General features: G+C 60.4%; 3 protein-coding genes across 5 annotated transcripts; 2 read left to right on the forward strand and 1 right to left on the reverse strand.

The window, feature by feature from the left end:
• Positions 1-707: 707 nt before the first annotated feature.
• Positions 708-4061, forward strand: CTSK (cathepsin K). 3 transcript variants are annotated; one of them, XM_080635094.1, is made up of 8 exons: positions 708-1675; positions 2256-2397; positions 2504-2626; positions 2718-2873; positions 2948-3166; positions 3247-3412; positions 3488-3593; positions 3676-4061. In XM_080635094.1, the coding sequence occupies exons 2-8, from the start codon at positions 2275-2277 to the stop codon at positions 3773-3775; spliced, it is 993 nt and encodes a 330-aa protein (XP_080491220.1). In that variant the 5' UTR covers positions 708-1675; positions 2256-2274; the 3' UTR covers positions 3776-4061. The 3 variants fall into 3 exon arrangements, with proteins under 3 accessions (XP_080491220.1, XP_080491218.1, XP_080491219.1); XM_080635092.1 differs by having other exon boundaries at positions 3247-3593; XM_080635093.1 differs by lacking the exon at positions 708-1675 and having other exon boundaries at positions 2145-2397; positions 3247-3593.
• A 1074-nt stretch (positions 4062-5135) lies between these two features.
• Positions 5136-9543, forward strand: CTSS (cathepsin S). The gene is made up of 9 exons (XM_080635095.1): positions 5136-5222; positions 5344-5471; positions 5792-6000; positions 6170-6292; positions 6776-6925; positions 7000-7224; positions 8165-8330; positions 8754-8856; positions 9342-9543. Exons 3-9 carry the CDS (start codon positions 5875-5877, stop codon positions 9439-9441), a joined length of 993 nt encoding a protein of 330 aa, XP_080491221.1. The 5' UTR covers positions 5136-5222; positions 5344-5471; positions 5792-5874; the 3' UTR covers positions 9442-9543.
• A 4800-nt stretch (positions 9544-14343) lies between these two features.
• Positions 14344-18569, reverse strand: LOC308230203 (natural killer cell receptor 2B4-like). Its single transcript, XM_080634791.1, has 8 exons — positions 18438-18569; positions 16390-16710; positions 16041-16319; positions 15671-15790; positions 15065-15231; positions 14868-14933; positions 14729-14788; positions 14344-14640 (listed from the first exon to the last, which is right to left on the reverse strand). The coding sequence occupies exons 1-8, from the start codon at positions 18526-18528 to the stop codon at positions 14569-14571; spliced, it is 1176 nt and encodes a 391-aa protein (XP_080490917.1). The 5' UTR covers positions 18529-18569; the 3' UTR covers positions 14344-14568.
• Between the last annotated feature and the right edge of the window lie 968 nt (positions 18570-19537).

The raw sequence follows: 19537 nt of genomic DNA on the forward strand, positions 1-19537 counted from the left end.
TCTCGCTGCGGCACTTGGGGATGGTTCCATGGGCAGAGATTTCCCTTTGCAAAGCTCAGCCTCATTCCTGCCTCCTCCCTCCCTGCACCATGGCCATGGGTTACCCTGAATCCCCATCCTTCACCCAACAGCAATACTGGGACCCATGGGTGCTCCCTTCTTGCCTGTCTTGGGTACTCGAATGGTTGTTGGGGCTGCTCAGCCTGGAGAAGAGAAGCTGCATGGGGAGCTCAGAGCAGCTCCCAGTGTCTGAAGGGGGCTGCAAGGATGCTGGAGAGGGACCTTCATCAGGGACTGGAGCGATAGGACAAGGGGTGATGGGTTCAGACTGGAACAGGGGGGATTTAGGTTGGATATTGGGAAGTTCTTCCCAGTGAGGGTGGTGGGACACTGGAATGGGTTGAATGGAGAAGCTGTGGCTGCCCCATCCCGGGCAGTGCTCAAGGCCAGGTTGGACACAGGGGCTTGGAGCAAGCTGCTCCAGTGGAAGGGGTCCCTGCCTATGGCAGGGGTTGGAGCTGGTTGAGCTTTAAGCTCCATTCCAACCCAACCCATTCCATGATTCCTCCCGGAGAAGGGATGCAGTCAGTGCCCCTTCTTCAGCCTCACCTTATTCCCACCTCCTGGCTATCCTTGGCTTCACCCGCATGGAGCAGGGCCCCCTAAACCGCTGCTCCCCTTGCCCTGCCCCTGCTGTGGGTGCTGGTCCCCATGGGTGGCCTCACCCTCGAGTCACACTTGGCCGCGTCAGGGCCCCGTGCTCAGGGCCATGAGTCCACAGCGGAGCCTGACTCAGCCCCACTATGGGGAAGGGGAACTGGGGTCTGAGTGCGGGTCCCTGTCCCTGGGGACCCCTGCGGTGACACGGGGACAGCTTAAGGGGTGGCTCCGTCCTCGGTGCTTCTCCCATCCCCTTCACTGTGCGCTGGGAGGGCCCGTCCCTGCATCCATGGCGGGATGATGGTGATGATGGTGATGGTGATGATGATGATGGTGATGATGATGGTGATGTCCCCGATGTGATGGGGCTGATGCCACCAGGCCATGACCAAGGTTTTCTGCTTGTCCCGGGCAGGAGCCTCGTGACGAGGTGCCCGTCACTGCAGAAAGCACCGTCTGGTCCTGCTTCCCCCTGTGCTGCTGCGGGCTCAGGGCTGAACTGGGCACCAGTGGCCGAATCCTGCCCTAATGGGGCAACAGCCCTGGCTTGGGGACGCTGGGAACAAAGATGAGGCCCCGTCCTCTGCTCCAGGTGTCACACAGCATCCCTTGGGAGGGTCGCATCCTGCCCTCATCCTTTGGGACCACCGTGTCCCAAAGCAAGCGGGTGCTCAGCTCCCGTTGGGAAGCAGCATGGGTCTCCGGGAATAGGAGCAGCCCCTGGGGCAGGGCTATGGGACAAGGAGGTGTCCTTAGGGCAGGACATCACTGGAGCAGTATCCAGAGGCACCAGCCCCCGAGCTGGGGCTGACTCAGCATCACGTGAAGCCGGGAGGGAGCCGCTGCTGGATCCCCCCCCTTCCCGGTCTCCTCCTTCCCTCCACCCCCGGAGCAGCTCCCAAAACTTTCCAGCTGCCGCTTGAACTTCCTCAATCCTGGAGCATAAAAGAGCCGCGGCTGCAGCGCCTGTATCCCGGTCCCAACTGCACCGTCCCGGCAACAGCACCGTGCTGGGGTAAGGATGGGGCCCATGAGTACAGGGAGGAGGGTGGGAGACCCCCAGCGAGCACTTGGGTGGCTTTTCCCTATGGAAATGGGGTCCTGTGGGGCAGCAATGGGACTCGAGAGGTGCCAAAGGGGAAGCTGAGGCAGGGAGCATTGAGCTGCGGGTCCCTGCCCTGGGGGTCTGGTGAGGAACTGGGGTGAGGGGGTAAAGCAAAGGGGGTGGATGGGGCCTGGAGGTCCCCCCCATTCCCTCCCCCCCCCCCCGCTCTGTGCACCCCTCATAGGGTTTCCCTGTGCCTCGGGGCTGCTGGAAAGGCTCCGGCGTCGGGAATGGGAGCCAGGAGTCAGGGCTCATGTGATGCTGCTCAGGGCCAGCGCTGCCCCGGGGCCCCAGGATGGGCGGGGGATCCTGGCCCAATCCTGCTCCTGGTGGATGTGGGTTCCTGGGGTCCCCCTGCCCCTATGCAGGGAGGGAATGGGGTCCCCCAGGGCTTGGAAGTGGGGTGGATGTGGGGTCCCAGTCCCCTATAGTGGTGATGGGCACAGGACCCTGTCCCCCTCCCCGGCTCAGTCTCTGTCCCCATCCGCAGCGCTCAGCTCATCCCAAGGATGTGGTGGCCCACGCTGCTGGCCCTGCTGGTCCCCGCGGTGGCCCAGTTACACCCGGAGCGGGAGCTGGACACCCAGTGGGACCTATGGAAGAAAACCCACCGCAAGCAGTACAACGGCGAGGTATGGGGAGTGATGGCCCCATGGGGCTGGTGGCCGTCCCCATGGGCTGGGGGGGGGGACATGGGCAGGACCCCTTCACCCAGCTCCATCTCACCCCATGGGGCAGGCGGACGAGGCGGCGCGGAGGCTGATCTGGGAGAAGAACCTCAAGTACATCAACACCCACAACCTGGAGCACGCGTTGGGCGTCCACACCTTCGAGCTGGCCATGAACCACTTGGGTGACTTGGTGAGTGTGGGGCAGCGATGGGGTGGGAGAGAGGGGGCTGAGCACATCCATGGGGCTGAGCTCATCCCCCCCCCCGCGGCTCCTTCCCCAGACCAGCGAGGAGGTGGTGAGGACAATGACAGGGTTGAAGGTGCCCCGTGGCCGTCCCCGTCGCAACGAGATGCTCTACGTCCCTGACTGGACCGAGAGGGCCCCGGCGGCCGTGGACTGGAGGAGGAAAGGCTACGTGACCCCTGTCAAGAACCAGGTACACGGGGTGCTGCTGGGGGTGCCTGGAGCCGGGTGTCTGCCACCCCGGTGTCACCCCTCGTGTCCCCATAGGGCCAGTGCGGCTCGTGCTGGGCGTTCAGCTCGGTGGGTGCCCTGGAGGGGCAGCTCAAGCGCAGGACGGGGAAGCTGCTGTCCCTCAGCCCGCAGAACCTGGTGGATTGCGTGGCCAACAACGACGGCTGCGGCGGCGGGTACATGACCAACGCCTTCGAGTACGTGCGGCAGAACCGCGGCATCGACTCCGAGGATGCCTACCCCTACATCGGCCAGGTCTGGGGCTGGGGCAAGGGCTCCGTCTGCTCCCCTCCGACTCCTCCTTGGCCTCCCCTTGACCCTGCTGCTCCCCGCAGGATGAGAGCTGCATGTACAGCCCCACCGGCAAGGCAGCCAAGTGCCGCGGCTACCGCGAGATCCCCGAGGGGAACGAGAAGGCTTTGAAGAGGGCAGTGGCCAGGATCGGCCCCGTCTCGGTGGGCATCGACGCCAGCCTCCCCTCCTTCCAGTTCTACAGCCGCGGTGAGGGGCAGCGCGGGGAAACCGAGGCACGGAGGGTGCTTTGTGCAGTGTGTGACCCCCCCCGCTGTCCCCCAGGCGTGTACTATGATGAGAGCTGCAACGCCCAGAACATCAACCACGCAGTGCTGGCGGTGGGCTATGGCACGCAGAAGGGCACCAAGCACTGGATCATCAAGAACAGGTACCTCGGGGCACCGGGGCTGCTTGGCTCCACCGGGTTGGGCTCCCCCCCGTGGCTCAGGCTCTGCCTTTTCTGCCCATAGCTGGGGCGAGGAGTGGGGCAACAAGGGCTACGTGCTCCTGGCACGCAACATGAACAACGCCTGCGGCATCGCCAACCTCGCCAGCTTCCCCAGGATGTGAGCCCCCTCCCGCCTCCCAGCTCCCCTCTTTGCTCCCGGTCTCCGACGCTGACGTTGCTCCAGGGGAATCTCTGCCTTTTCCATGCGAAATCTCCCCAGGAAAGGGGGGAGGCCCCAACTCCCCGTGGAAGTTGGGATGAGCTCCCCCCAGCTCCTTTGCCGTGCCGGGTTCTGCCTTCCCATGGCCACAGACACTCAGGGCCGGCTCCAGAGAGTCTGATCCGCCCGGAGATGCTTGTGCAAACAGGCCCTGCTCCTCTGGGAATGGAACATCCCCATGGAGAGCGCTGTCCCCCTGTGCCCTGTGTCCCAGAGTGAGATGCAGGGAACGATAGGACTTTATTTGTAAATAAACACTGTTGGGAATAAACTCTTGGGCTGGGTCCTGTGGGGCTGGCCCCATGGTGGGAAGGGGCTGGAGTGGTGGCAAAGTCCTTTCCCCTGTCCAAAAGGGGCAGGAGCTGATGGCAAAGCACGGCTGATGCTGGGGTGAAGTGGGGAGAGAGGATGCTGCTGGGGGCTCCTTGCAGCACACGAATAGCAAGGTGGGAGCTCAGGTCTACCCCATTGTCACCAATGGGAGCTCAGGTCTACGCCATTCACAATAGGGTGGGAGCTCAGGTCTACCCCATTCAAACCAATGGTGGGAGCTCAGGTCTACTCCAATAGGGTGGAAGCTCGGGTCTACCCTATTCACACCAATAGGGTGGAAGCTCAGGTCGACCCCATTCACACCAATAGGGTGGGAGCTCAGGTCGACCCCATTCACACCAATAGGGCGGGAGCTCAGGTCGACCCCATTCACACCAATAGGGTGGGAGCTCAGGTCGACCCCATTCACACCAATAGGGTGGGAGCTCAGGTCGACCCCATTCACACCAGTAGGGTGGAAGCTCGGGTCTACCCTATTCACACCAGGAGGGTGGAAGCTCTGGTCTACCCCATAGACACCAACAGCAAGGCAGGGGGTCAGATCAACCCCATTCACACCAGCATAAAGGCAGGAGCTCAGGTCTACCCCATGTACACTGAGCAAGGCTCCTGTGCTTGAGCTCATCCTGTCTCTCAGCTCAGCACCAAGTCCCGGAAGTGCTCAAATCACAGCAGCTGAGTGGGAGCCCTGCTCCTGGCCCTCCATAAGCCACATGAGAGGGAGCCACATGGGAGCCCTGCCACTAATGTGGGGGTACTGGGGAGAAGACCCCCTCGTGTGCCATCGTTCCCTGACCGCATCGTGTGCTCCGGCTGAGCCCAGGGCTCCCGCGAAGTGAAACTGAAATCAGGGCATTCCCTCACTTCCTGGCTCGTGATTCGCTGCTGAGCAGGCTCGGAGGCCATGGGCAGCCCGGCGCTGGGGGCACTGCTCTGTCCCCACTGTCCCCACTGACCCCACGCACGCTGCCGGGGCCCTGCAGGTCAGTGCCCATCACCAGGAGAAGCCTTTCCAGGTACGTTGGGTGCGTTTGGCTTTAACCCCCGTTGGGGAGGACGGAGCTTTGAGGAAGTAAAACTGCAGGAGGATGGTTTTGATGTTGACTCTGGCTCCATTTTAACTCTGATCTCCCCCAGGCCCTCTCTGGGCAGGGCTGCAGGAGGTGGCTCTGCCTCAGGAGCTGCTGTTGGATGGAAATAGGAGATCCTCGTTTGCTTTTTGCTGTGCTGGAGCCCCAGGTTTGGCAGAGCAGCCTCGTGGCCAGGTGATGCGGAACACCTTGGGGGAGGGTTTCTCAGCGGGGTGGAACCAGGATCGTGTCTGGATGTGTCCCTGCGCGTTGGTGTCCTCAGGGCTTGGGTCCAGCCAACTTCTCCCCTTGCAAGCAGTGAGGCCAGGATGGGATTCCCCTTCCCACCTCGCAGGGGTTGGGGGGCACCAATGGGACAGGAGGGGAGCTCCTCTGGGCACTCAGGGCAGGAGCTGGGGGCATCACCCGGCGTAGAAACCCCGTGAAGGACATGCCAGGGAGCCGAGGTCAGGGATGTCATCACCTCCTGCCTCTTACCCAATTGGATTTGTCAGCAAGGGGTCAAGCCCGGCTCCCATCCCTCTGCTCCCGGCGCTTGTGCCGTGTCGCTCCGGCTGCCCGGTCCCATTGGAGCGGGATGAAGCTGCTGCCTCCCATCGCCTTCCTGGCCACACTTGTGGTGGCCCTGGGGCACGCGGACCCTGCGCTGGACTGGCACTGGCAGCTCTGGAAGAAGATCCATGGCAAGGAGTATCGCCACGAGGTAGGGTTGGTGCTGGTGGGGTGGGCGCTGCTTGCCATAACCCAGCGTCACCCCATGGGGATGAGCTGGATGCTGGGGCTGGTTCAACGCGCACCCTTTAGAGGGATGAATTGGGTGCAGTGGCTGCGGGGGCCGTCGCTGCCCATCGCGGGGCTGGGTTTGATTCCAGAAGGAGGAATGGGATCGACGCGAGACGTGGGAGAGGAACCTGCGCCTGGTGACGCTGCACAACCTGGAGCACTCCCTGGGGCTGCACTCCTACACGCTGGGCATGAACCACCTGGGGGACATGGTGGGTACCGGCCACGCTGCTGGGATGGGGCTTGTCTTGGTCTCTCGTCCCGTAGGAGGGTGATTTAGCATGGGTTTGGGGTGGGAAAACACCCAGCAGCTCCTCAGCCCATCTTCTCCTTGTGGGTTCAAGCAGCCATGGACAAACTGCTCCAGCATTCCTGTGCTCAGCCTCCCAGTGTGAGGCAACGAGCTGTGAGGAAATAGCTCCTCAGCGCAGCCTTTGGGGTGCTCAGACCCGGTCCTGGTCATTACGTATATGTGCAACTCATCCCTCTTCAATGTCCTGAGGTGGTGGCGGTGGTTAATGACACATCCCAGCTTGTAGGGATGCTGGGGTTGAGCTTTGTTCCTTCCTCTTCTTGCCCTTTCCAATGAACGGGTAGAAATCCAATGAGGAAAACAGCCGACCAAGGGCTGCCCAAGCTACCCAGTGTGTAAGGGAGACCCCATCGTGAGCCACTGTTTTCTCCCCCCACCCCAGACCAGCAAGGAGGTGGCAGCTTTGTTAACGGGGCTCAGCATCGCTCCCAGGTCCCAGCGCATCTCCGCATCCCGCCCGCAGCCCCGCAGCCGCCTCCCGGACACGGTGGATTGGCGGGAGAAGGGATGCGTCACGGATGTGAAGAACCAGGTTTGAAGCTCCCCTTGTGCCCCTTCATGTCCTGGTCCCCGAGCGGGGTCTGAGCATCTCCGGGGCTCCCTTAGGGTGCCTGCGGCTCGTGCTGGGCCTTCAGCGCCGTGGGAGCGCTCGAGGCGCAGGTGAAGCTGAAGACGGGGACCTTGGTGTCGCTGAGCACCCAGAACCTCGTGGACTGCTCCGTGGCGCAGGGGAACCGGGGCTGCAGCGGCGGGTTCATGACCAGAGCCTTCCAGTACATCATCGACAACAACGGGATCGACTCCGAGGAGTCCTACCCCTACAAGGCTGAGGTAGGCACCAGAGCCAGGGCCTCCAATCCCAACCTTCCCTGTGGGACCTGCAGGAATGCAGCGTGGAACAGCGAGGCCACTCCCCCCTGTGCAGACACCTTCCTCCTCACCCACCTACTTCTTCCTATCATGGTTTCTACCAACTTCACCTCATCTTCTCAGCCCTTTCAAACACAGGGAAGGGACCTTTGGAACTCTGTTTTGCCCCCCAGGTGAATGACTGGACCCGGAGCCAGAATTTCCACAAGTTTCTTTCTGTCCTACATAAATGATTGGGCAACGCGTTCCAGGGAAGGGGAAATGGGGCAGGAGGCCTGGGTCCTGCTCTCAGCTCTCTGCATTAATCCATCCCCTGTAGGGTGAGGATGTTCTTTAGTAGTTGCCTATAACAGATAAGAGGTCCTAAGACAAGAGGGAGAAGCAAAGATCCCAACGCTGAAGGTCTTGCTGGCCAGAGACAAGAGGTGGCCTGGAATGAGCTGGTCTCAGACCCATGGCTCGGTCCATGAAAGAGAAGTGGAATGAAAGGTTTCAAACAGCACAAGGCAGCTTCAGAGACCCCAAAATGCTGTTCCCTCTGTCCAGAGGAGGGTGGGAAGCCCCGGGCTTCATTTACATCATGAGAAATGTAGGTTAGACAGAAGGAGGAGGAAGCGAGGACAGTGTCTCTAGGGACGTAGGAGGAGTCATCAGAGCTTTCTAGACCACAGGCTGAGCATTGTGTTGCAATGGTTTGGCTGCTCTTGCTGTGGGGAGTTGAGGTGGACAAGATAGGTCCCTTCAGGTCTACACGCGTACTGTACGTAGTATGGAGCAATGGTGGTCAAAGAAAAGTGAAGAATGGGGTAGAAGGTAGAAGGGGGCTGATGGAAACCACGCACCTGAGGGTCCTGAGATGTTCCTGGTGGATTCCTGGTGGACTCCCTTTTGTTCCTCCCAGAATGGGACATGCCAATACAATGCTTCCGCGCGAGCTGCCACTTGCTCCAAGTACATTGAGCTGCCTTATGCTGATGAAGAAGCTCTCAAAGATGCTGTGGCCAACGTCGGACCAGTCTCTGTTGCCATTGATGCCACCCAGCCCACCTTCTTCTTGTACAAGTCAGGTCCGTGCTGTTACCCTGGAGATCTTCACAGCCTTTTCTGCATGTAAAGCTCCTGAAATTGGGTGGGATTGGGCAAGTTCCTGGGTCTGAGGCAGAAGTTCTTCCCTTGAGGGTGGTGGGACACTGGAATGGGTTGAATGGAGAAGCTGTGGCTGCCCCATCCCTGGCAGTGTTCAAGGGCAGGTTGGACACAGGGGCTCGGAGCAAGCTGCTCCAGTGGAAGGGGTCCCCATGGCAGGGGTTGAGACTGGATGAGCTTTAAGCTTCCTCCAAGCCAAACCATTCCATGCTTCTATGAAGCTAGAGCTGAATTCCTGGTTGGACGCATCAATATGACAAAGCCCGAGGCAGCAGCACTGGAGTGAAGGTTGAGGATGAGGTCTTGTGGTCTGATGATGTGTTTCCAACCTCCTTTTGCTCCAGGGGTGTACGATGACCCCCAGTGCTCACAGGAGGTGAACCACGGGGTGCTCGTCATCGGCTACGGCACCCTGGATGACAAGGATTACTGGCTCGTGAAAAACAGGTAAGGACACAACCACCCATTGCTTGTTATCTCCAGCCTCACTGCCTGCAGGGAATGTCTTCTCCTCACTGACCTCCCACTGCTCAACCCAACACCCTCACAATGTCCCAGTGTCCAATAGCTATACAGGTGGGAGGGAGCCGGATGCAACAGGGGCTGTTATAGAGCAGGAAGTTGCTCTTGGTCCTGGAAGCGTGTTGGGGACCTTTATGTCACCCCAGCAGCGTGAAGGACCTTTAAATGCATTTCAAACCCACTTTACACCCACCTTAAGCTCCCCTTATGCTGATGAGTGTTGATGTAACGCAACACAGAACCATTGGAGTTGAAGGGAGCTGGAGCTCCTCCAACCGCACAACGGGATGAGGAGCCCTGGGAAGCGGTTAATGAAAACCTTTCCCTGTTGGGATGAGGATGAAGCTGCTTCACTTCCAGGGAAGGGCATTAACGTTTCCTTGTGCCCCTTTGGTTCTGGTCCCATCCAGCTGGGGCATGCGCTTCGGAGACGAGGGCTACATCCGCATGGCAAGGAACCACTCGAACCACTGTGGGATCGCCAGCTATGCCTCCTACCCCCTCATCTAGACATGGCATTCCTGAGGGATCCACCTCAGGATCTACCCCAGGATATCCACCAACCCAGAGCTACCGACCTCAGGAACCGCTTCGTACCTCTGTGGGCAGCGATCAGCCTGTTGCAGGGTGGGAGGGAGCAATTGCATGGGAGGACGTTGGGATGTGATTTATAGGCACTTGGTGGCTTGTTTTGGGGGGAAAAGTGGGGTTGTTTGAGGGTTTCAGAGTAGAATTGTGGTCACCCACAATGGAGACGGTGCTCTCCTCTCTCCAGTTCAGCACTGAGTACAATGACACTGGAATCATTCCCTCTTTGGGCGATGCTGATGCAATTGCAGATGTTCTTTGAGAAATAAAGACCACTTTTGCTGTTCGACACCCAATATCTGGTCTCTGGAGGCAGGAATGGGTGGAATTCTGGCTGGAATTCTCACTTGGCTCCCGACATAAGGACCCTTTCCACGAGTGATGCTTCACTCCCAACATCGGACTTCCCCATCCTCCCGCATTACCCACCAAGTATACCCGGGTCCCTGAGCAAAAGCAACCCCACGAGTGGGTTTGCCTTTACCTGAAGCAGGAATAACCCAGAGCTGTCTTCCCCAGCACATCCTTTATGTGCACCACAGGAACTTCATCCCACTCTACACTATGCGGAAGTTCATCCCTGTTGGCAGATCCCCTGCTGTTGACCAGGGTGGCTGTTGCTAACTGTGTATCCCAATGCTTGAAGCCCCACCACTCATTGCTCTCAGTGTAATCCAGGAGGACCCAAGCCAGGGGGATTCGTTGTTATATCCAGAGTGAGATTAAGACACAAACGAGGTCAAACGCTGCTCATCAAAGAGGTTCATTGATCACTTACCTAAACCCAGCCGTTACTGTGCTAAGGAGCAGCGATAGCGAAGGGAGAAATAGGAAAGGGTCCCTCTCTCGGGGAGCGGTGTCCGGAGCCCCTCGGCAGCCACGTCCCGGGAACGCAGGGTTCGTTCCAGCCCCGCAGAAGCGGCCGGGGCCGGTCCCCGCTCTCGGGCCCGGCTCTGCTGGAGGCCCAGACCGCTGGGGAAGGGGCCGGGACCGGCTCGGCCGAGGGCACCGGGCTCCGGCCCTCCGGGATGCGCGCACCGGGACCCATCCAGGACCCATCTCCGGCCCTCGCGTCAGCCGCAGCCCCACGGGGCCGGGTCTGGGCAATGAGCCCCGGCCGGAGCGCCCGGAGCAGCAAAGCCGGGGGCAGCTCCAGCCCCGGCACCGACGGAAGCCCCGAGGCTCCCGGCTGGGCTCTGCGCGGCGCTGGTGCCGCTGCAGAACGGACCCGGCTGTGCGGACACAGCCTGGAAACGCGTCCGCTGCTCCCAGGAAGGAGCGGGCCCGGCTCCATCCCCTGGGGAGGGCTCAGCGCGCTCCCGCCTCGCTCCCCCATCGCATCACCCGCACGTCCGCGGGCACCGGTCACAGAAACACAGGAACCGCTCCGCGGCCCCGCTTGTCCCCGGTCCCGCAGCCCCTTTGCGCGGGGCCGGGGGTCCCGCAGCAGGGTCCCGGGACCGGGGCACAGCCCACGGCGGCTCCTTAGGGCTGGTGAGCACGGGGCAAGGCTCCCCATGGACAAGCACAGCAGCGAGGAGCAGCCCCGGCAGCAGCCCAGCCCCGGGGGGCTCAATGCACCCCGTCAGACCTCAGCAGACCACGGCTCAGGGCAGTGCTCTCAGGCAGCCCACAAACCAGCTCGCTAAGCACAAACATTCAGCCCTGCCCTTAAACCTAAAGTGCCAGGGCAAAAAGCTGGCGCTGGGCATCATGTCCACATGGTGGCCTCCGGAGCAGTGTCACCAGCATGGCAATCCACCCTTGCTTAGCCACGTCAAAGTCGATCTGCATACTGCCTATATAGGATGCATTCTCGTGCGCCCCAGAAAACGGTGCCCCAAGTGCAAACATCCAGCCCCTGCTCCTAAACCTATGCACCAGGTCAGACACCTGGCGCTGGGCATCACTTACACATGGTGACCACTGGAAAAGTGCCACCAACACGGCAATCAACCCTTACTTTGCCCCATGAAAGTCCATCTGTGTGCTGAGCTCAGGACAGCACTCTCAGGCAGCCCACAAACCAAACTGATTAGTGCAGACATCCAGGCCCTGCTCCCACACCCAAAGTGCCAGGACTTAAAGCTGGTGCTGAGCATCACCTACACATGGAGAGCTTCGGAATGGTGCCACCAACATAGAGATCCAGCTTTGCTTTGCCATCTGAACTTCATCTGAGTACTACCCTGCCGTTGAGCGCACGGGGTGTCCTGGAGCACAAACATCCAGCCCTTGATACAACACCCGAGGTGCTAGGATAGAAACCTGGTGCTGAGCATCACCTGCTCATGGAAAGCTTCAGAGCGGTGCCACCACCATGGCAATTCGCCCTTGCTTTGCCCGGGTGCTTCTCAGCTCTCCTCACACACAAGTCACTGGTTTCACAACAGAGCCCCTCAGCCAGCACCAGCCCCACTGAAGCTGTGGGGAAAGACGCTGAGTTTTATAGAACCATGGAATGGTTCGGGTTGAAGGGTCCTTAAAGCACATCCAAAGCCATAGCAGGGACCCCTTCCACTGGAGCAGCTTGCTCCAAGCCCCTGTGTCCAACCTGGCCTTGAACACTGCCAGGGATGGGGCAGCCACAGCTTCTCTGGGCACCCTGGGCCAGCGCCTCAGCACCCTCACAGGGGAGAGCTTCTGCCTAAGAGCTCATCTCAGTCTCCCGTCGGGCAGGTTCAAGCCATTCCCCTTGGCCTGTCCCTGCATCCCTTGTCCAAAGCCCCCCTCCGGGTTTCCTGTAGCACTGGGGTGAATCCCATGTGCACAATGAAAACTGGAGCTGAAAACCTCCCCTGAGTAGGGATCACCAGCACCAGTTTGGGGCATCCCCGTGACCCCAGTCCAACCAGTGCGGCTGGGAAGGGGATGGGAGGGATGATTTGTGGATGCTGCAGTGCGTGCTGCAGTCCGAGCACGCTGCTGCCAACCTTGACCAGAGCAGGTGCTTAAAGCAAAGAGATTCAGAGCAGCGCAAGGAGAAGGACTCGGGGGTGTTGGTCAATGAGAAAATGAACATGAGGCGGCTGCAGTGTGCGCTCGCAGCCCAGAAAGCAACCGTGTCCTGGGCTACATCAAGAGGAGCGTGACCAGCAGGTCGAAGGAGGTGATCCTGCCCCTCTGCTCTGCTCTCGTGAGACCTCACTTGGAGCATTGTGTGCAGTTCTGGTGTCCTCAGCATAAAAAGGACATGGAACTGTTGGAACAAGTCCAGAGGAGGCCATGAGGATGATCAGGGGCTGGAGCACCTCCTGTATGGAGACAGGGTGAGAAAGTTGGGGCTGTTCAGCCTGGAGAAGAGAAGCTGCGTGGAGACCTCATAGCAGCTTCCAGTGTCTGAAGGGGCCTACAAGGATGATGGGGATGGACTCTTCATCAGGGACTGCAGTGACAGGACAAGGGGTAACGGGTTCAAACTGAAACAGGGGAAGTTTAGATTGGATCTAAGGAAGAAATTCTTTACTGAGAGGGTGCTGAGGCACTGGAATGGGTTGCCCAGGGAGGTTGTGAATGCTCCATCCCTGGCGGTGTTCAAGGCCAGGTTGGACAGAGCCTTGGGTGCCATGGTTTAGTGTGAGGTGTCCCTGCCCATGGCAGGGGGTTGGAACTGGATGATCTTAAGCTCCTTTCCAACCCAAACCATTCCATGATTCTATGACTTAATGAAGGTCTGAATCCTTCCTTTGTTCTGCACCAGCCCGGGGGTGCAGGAAGCAGCGGAGCCCCCGTGGCCATTGGCATCTTCCCACTCCCCATCCCACCGTGAGCTCGGAGCACCAGGACTGACGCTACCAGGAACAAAGGGCACTGATGGCACCCGCTGGGCCCTGACCCAGTTTATCTGCATCTCTAGCAGCCCCCATCCATGGGGAAGGAGATCCAGGGTCACCCCAGGAGATGTCAGTGCGAGCGCGACAGCAGCCGCGCGAGGATGCTGCTCCAGCACCGAGCTGATCCCTCATCCCACTCCAGCGCAGCGATGGGAAGCCGACTTCCCTGGCAGGGAGCAAAGTGCTGCCTCAGCGCTTGCAGGGAGCTGCAAATTACCTCCCCTATGCAAAGCAGGTCATTAGCATGAATTAGAGCTCGGCGGTGGAGCCGTGCTGGGGGAGGCAGCAGCCCCCAGGCTCCCGCTGTTGCCTTCAGATGCTTCTGCTCATCCGGAGCATGGGGAACCAGCGTTTTGGGATGCAAAGGGAATGAGATGAGGCTCTTGCTTCAGCCACAAGGATGTGGCCGCATCCCCAGTGCCCGCACTGGAGGGTTTCCATCCCCTCCATCAAGCCTGAGCAGGGGCACTGCTTCCATCAAAGCGCCCCATTGTGTTTTCATCCCTTGAAGTTGCCTTTAGGAAGAGCTTTGAAGCTGGAGCCCCTCTTCCTCCACCTCCTGCTCCCAGGACTACTCAAGGAGGAGCATGGGATAGCTTAGGATGGACCATGGGAAGGGCCGGGGCAGTGAGCCCAGTCTGAGCTCGCTGTGGGGCAGCCTGAGCCATGCCCAGTGCAGGGACCGATGCTCAGGACCACCCCTCCCCTGCCCAGCTCACTGCAGCTCTGCAGTGTTCCTCTCCACACCAGCTTCCGATCACTCGTCAGTCACAAACAAGGCAATTCCCACTTCCTCCCTGTGCCCAAGGTACATCTGGGGCTATAAATAGCTATTTAAGCTAATTAAACAAGCACCACCATTGCCTCATGCAGCTCAGCTTGTAGCGACACCTAAAAATACACTCCTGAGGTGCATCAAACCTGCCAAGGCCCAAAACCCCACCAGATCACATGCTGGAGCTAAACACACGTACATCACGTGTGTCCCCTTCCCCATGACCTCATCGGCCCAATTTCACTTCCATCTCCTCCAAAGACAGGTCCCCATCACCGAGTCTTCCCATCACAGAAGCCTCCAAGGCACAGATGGGGTTTGAACCCTTGTTTCCATCCTGACGGAGCTCCTGGCTTTGCTGGCTGGGATCCTGGTGTGTGCTGGGGGTCTCTGGGTGCTCCAGGAGAAGCCCATTGGGGAAGGCAAGGTCCTGCTGGGGCTCTAGGAGAGGTGGGGGCCGGTAGGAGCCGGGGGCACGATCTGTGATGGGGGGCGTCTGGGGCACCCCGTTGCCTGCAAGGACACGGTTGGGTTTAGCCCACCCCAGCCCCAAAGAGCTGGTGAGCTCAGGGCTCACCTTCCCATGTCCGGTGCCCGTTACCTCTACATAGGCAGTGGAAATCAAAGCTGGGTCCAGCCTCTTCCTCCTGAGAGATAGAGACTGTGGAGCAGAGCAGAGCATCCATTAGGCGGAGCAGGATGAACCCGGCACCCTGGTGATGGGCTCGGGACAACCTCACCTTCCTGGTGGGCTGGAGACTGGCGTAAATGGTTCTGCTTTCGGGTTCCTGACGGAGACTGGGGCCCTGCAGGGAGGAACAGTCCAAATGCACAAAGAACAGCAAAGTCTGGGCAAAAACGGGTGGACTCGGAGGCTGAGGTGAAGGAATCCAGCCCATGGGCAGCTCGAGCCCCCCCAGCACAGGCCTGGCCCTACCTGTGCTTTGCAGATGACGGCATAGATGGTGTTTTCTCCCGATGCGGCCTCATTTCTTGCTGAGCTCTGAGGGTGTCCCCGAGGGCCACCCCCAGCACTCACAGGGTCTCGGCCTGGTTGGGCTTTTCCCACCTCCTCGTAGACAGTGAGTGCCTGCTCGATGTGTCCTGGGGAGTTGGAAGGGTCACAGTGAGACACTGGGGGTTACAGCCCCGTTTGGGGGGGCAGCCCTCAAGGGAGCAAAGCAAAGAGAGAAAGAGGTCCCTTGGGTGCTGGGAGGCTTTCCTGTGTTGGCATCAGGCAGGAGAGGGATGCTGCAGCTCGGAATGAAGTGTATATCCAGACTCAAACCATCCTCCAGACCCCATGGGATGAGGCCTCCAGGTCCGGGATGCTTCACCCACACATCAGCCCAAGGCACCCTCCATTGTCTGGGATGGGTGAAGGCTTCGTGCTCTGGCAGCACCCAGTGGCTTATCCCTTAGCCTCAGGAGGAGGAAGAGCCCCGGGGACGGCATGGAGGGCATGAGGAGCATCCAGGACAGCATCCAGGAGCTGCCCGGCCACAGCCTCACATCTGCCCGTGCCACGAGCACAGGGACAAACCTCCTGGGGGATCCTTTTGTCGTTTCCTCCGCCAGCAGAAGGTGATGACAAGGGCTATGGCGATGGCCAGGACCAGCACAGCCACTGCCACTGCCCAGCCTGGAAAGATGCTGGAAAGCCCTGGAGCAGAAGGAGAGGCGAAGGTGAAAGCTCTGATGAGCCTCAACTGTTTCTAAACAGTCTCCATCACCACTGAGGACAGACCCGGCCGGGAAACCTCAGCGTGGGTACATCACTCGCACCCGGTTGCCGTGCTTCCTTCCCCAGGAGGGGAAGCGGCTCTTGGCACCAGTGGGACGTGCTCTTGGTACTCCAAGAGAGGACCGCGCATCCCTTAACCCCTGACTGCACGGGGCTGAGGATGCGTTACCGGCGGCCGCGGCGCGGCAGGCTGCCGAGATGCTGGCGTTGGCCGAGCTCCAGCTCACCGCGTTGCTCACGTTGCAGCCGCACACGATGGGGTCGGCATCCCCACGGACCCGCCGGTGCAGCCGGGGCCCAGGCTCCAGCGCCCCCGCCGCGGCCCCGCTGCAGGACCAGCTGTAGGAGACGGGGCCGGCGCCGGGCGCGGTGCAGAGCAGCGAGAGGTTGCACCAGCCCCGCGCCTCGGGCAGGACAAGGGTCTCCACATGGGGGGGCTGAAGGGGCTCTGCGGGGATGGACACGCTCAGAGGCCGGCGGGGACGCGGGGCACAGCGCGCTGAGACCCCGACACTCACCCCACACCGACACGCGGAAGCACCGGGGGCTGACGCCACCTTCTGGATCCTCAAACTCGGCCTCGTAGAGCCCGGAGTCTGCCGCGTGAACCGGGCTGATCCGCAGGGAAAGGGGCTCCTCCTGGAAAACCGCTCTCCCGGAGAAAGGGCTCTTGCGGATGGAGGCGGGTTTATTCCTCTCAGCCACCAGGATCTCCTGGTAGGACCCTGCACCCAGCCCCCTTCTCCATCTCACGCTTGCCCATTCCCGCAGGGGTTTCTTTGGCAGCAGCTCCAGCGTTCCGTTGGCAGACACGGCTTGTTCCTCACACTCCAGTGGTCCTAAAGCAAAGAGGGTTGAGCCCATCCCCATCCCCACGTCAGGTTTCCCTTTCCTGTGCCCATCCCAAGCTGGTTGTGCCTGCCCGCACCCTGCTCCTGCAAAACCCTTTGCCCTGCCCTGGCCAGGGGCGGTTGCAGACCCTCTGACCACAGCATCTGCTCGTTCCTTTGTGCCCCAGCTCCTAACTCGCAGATCCAGCCTGGGAAGCAACAGGAACGTTCCCTGCTGGACCCCTTCTCTCATGATTGTCTGTGCTCACAGCCCCGGATGTCAACAGCTCCGGCAGAAGCAAGATACAAAAAGCCCCTGAATGAAACGAGCACCCCAGAGCCTTGTGGCTTCCTCCTTGTGGTCAGGGCAGCGCTGGGGCTGCAGCACATGCATGGAGCCAAGCATCAGCCCCCAGGGGCTTGGCTTCACCCCGCAGCCCTGGGCAGGGTTTTGCCTCCGTGCTCAGTGTGAACGCTGAGAGATGGCCAGGAGACCCCCAGCAGCTCCAGCGTTGCAAAGGCACAGGCAGGAGGATGTCTGCCCCCACCAGCGCCAGGGTGCAGATGGGACATCCCTGGGCCCAGCAGATCCAGGGATACAAGAGGCTGGAGCAGGCAAACAGAGAAGCATCCTCCCCGGGGAAAGGAAGGAGCAGGCTCAGGAGCAGCCACTATCGATCAGTTCCCACCAGGACCTGCAGTTGGTGACAAAGGGGACACCCCCCTCAACCACCACCACACCAGGTACTAAAGAGCCTCCAGGACACCAGGAGCATTGCTCACTGCAGCTTTGCAGGCACCAAGTGCTGCAAGAAAGGTGGGAGGGCACCTTCCTGCCCTCAGCCCGTGGTGCTGGAGCAGTGGGCGTGCAGAGCAGGTGAACTGCGGCCCGAAGGTGTGAGTGTGACCCTGCAGGGTCAGTGCTCCTCAGGTCTAACCACGCAGTGTGGGTTAACCCTGCTGCAGGCAGGTTCTGCAGCTCAGCTGAGCCCGGGCTGCTGCAGGCTCTGCAGCACCCGCCTGGTGCAGCTCTGAGCAGTGACAGCATCTGGGACTTGAATCCTGGAATGGCTGGGAGGGACCTTAAAGCTCATCCAGCTCCACGGGCAGGGACCCCTTCCACTGGAGCAGGATGCTCCAAGCCCCTGTGTCCAACCTGGCCTTGAGCACTGCCAGGGATGGGGCAGCCACAGCTTCTCTGGGCACCCTGGGCCAGCGCCTCAGCACCCTCCCAGGGAAGAGCTTCTGCCTAAGAGCTCATCTCAGTCTCCCCTCGGGCAGGTTAAAGCCATTCCCTTTGGCCTGTCCCTGCATCCCTTGTCCAAAGCCCCCCCTTTAGGCACTGGAGCTGCTCTAAAGCTGCATTTCTGGGTACAGGAAAAGCCACGTCTGGGCTCGGGCCATGGGTGCTGCTCCGAAAGGGAAATGACTTCTTTTGGATGAGCCCCAAGTGCAACAGCGCTGGCTGCAGAGGGAACCGGCTCTGCACGAGTGCGCTCCCAGCTCTGCCTGCCCCGGGCAGGATGGGGCACCGGGAACAGCCCAAACCTTCCCACCCAGACCCTCTCTGTCTCCCGGGCGCAGCGGCACAACCAACCCCGGCACCCATCCCTTGTGCAGGCAGCAGCCAGAGCTCCCCGTGCCTGCACCCATCCTGTGCTCAGCACCTCCAGCTCCCCCTGCACCCAAGCGAGCCCCCGCCTCCCACCCAGCCCAGCCCCGCGTCCCCTCCTCACCTCGGTCCCCAGCCGTGACCATCGCGGCCAGGACCAGCAGCGCCAACGCGCACCAGGGACTCCCTCCCCGGTGCCCTTCGTGTTGGGGCATCTCGGGACGGCTTCGGAGCGGCCGACGTGAACCTCCCCGGAGCCGGCTCCGTCCTGAGGCAACTTCCTCTGCCCACGGTTCCTCCGCACCCTCCACCTCCGGGTGATGCCCTTGCGCTGTTCCCCCCAGCCCAGCCCTCGGGGGGGGGGTCAGGGTCCCGGCTCCCTGCGGTCACGCTGCGAGCGCAGCTGCAGGGCTCGGAGGCTGCAAACCTCAGAGGAAGGGGGGTTTTGGAGGGGGTTTGCTTTCTCTTTGCAGCTCGCTTCGGGAGCTGAAGCGGTTTGTGACATTCGGACGGGTCCTGCAGCCTGACCGCAGGCCACAGCAGCAGGGTTCAGCCCACTGAGGAGCAGAGCTGAGTGCAAGGAGCCCTGCGACTGGGGATCCGAGAGCCAGTAGATGTGAGGGGCAATGGATGCAAAGCCAGGGCCCCGATTCCCACCTTTCCCTGGGATAGCCATGGAGCATCGCACCCTTCTCCTCCTTGTCCCCCTTTTCCTCCCCTGTGGATCCCAAGGTAAGTGTGGCCCTGCCGCAGGAGGTGCAGTGAGTTGTGTCCAGCCTCTGCATCCGTGTGAGGCTGGGAAGTGCCCTGGGAACCTGCTCCTGGGGCTGGCTGCTTGCAAGTGAATGGCTCATCATGGGGTCAAAGCAGTCACTTGGGCTGTTGAGTGAGAAATCAAACCCTACAAATCAGAGATGGAAGGGAAAAGGCCTTTTGGAAGGGCCAAAAAGCTCATTATGGCTTCAATTGGGGCATGAAGAAGGAATCCTGGTTAAAACATGGCTTTTTTTCTTTCAAGTATTGCAATTCTAGGAGAAGAAACCCTCTGCCTATGAGGGTTTGGCTTGTAGGAGAAGGCCCAGCGCAGGGTGGTGCCTTTGGAAATGGGGTTCCCTCTCTATGAGCCTTAAATGATAACTATATATAGGGAGAAAATACCCCCACAGGGCACAGTGCATCTTTCTCAGCAGCAGATAAGAGCAGGCACAGGATGCAAAGGAGGAA

Source organism: Psittacula echo (genome assembly GCF_963264785.1).
Source record: "Psittacula echo genome assembly, chromosome: 26".
Classification (NCBI taxonomy): Eukaryota; Metazoa; Chordata; class Aves; order Psittaciformes; family Psittacidae; genus Psittacula; species Psittacula echo.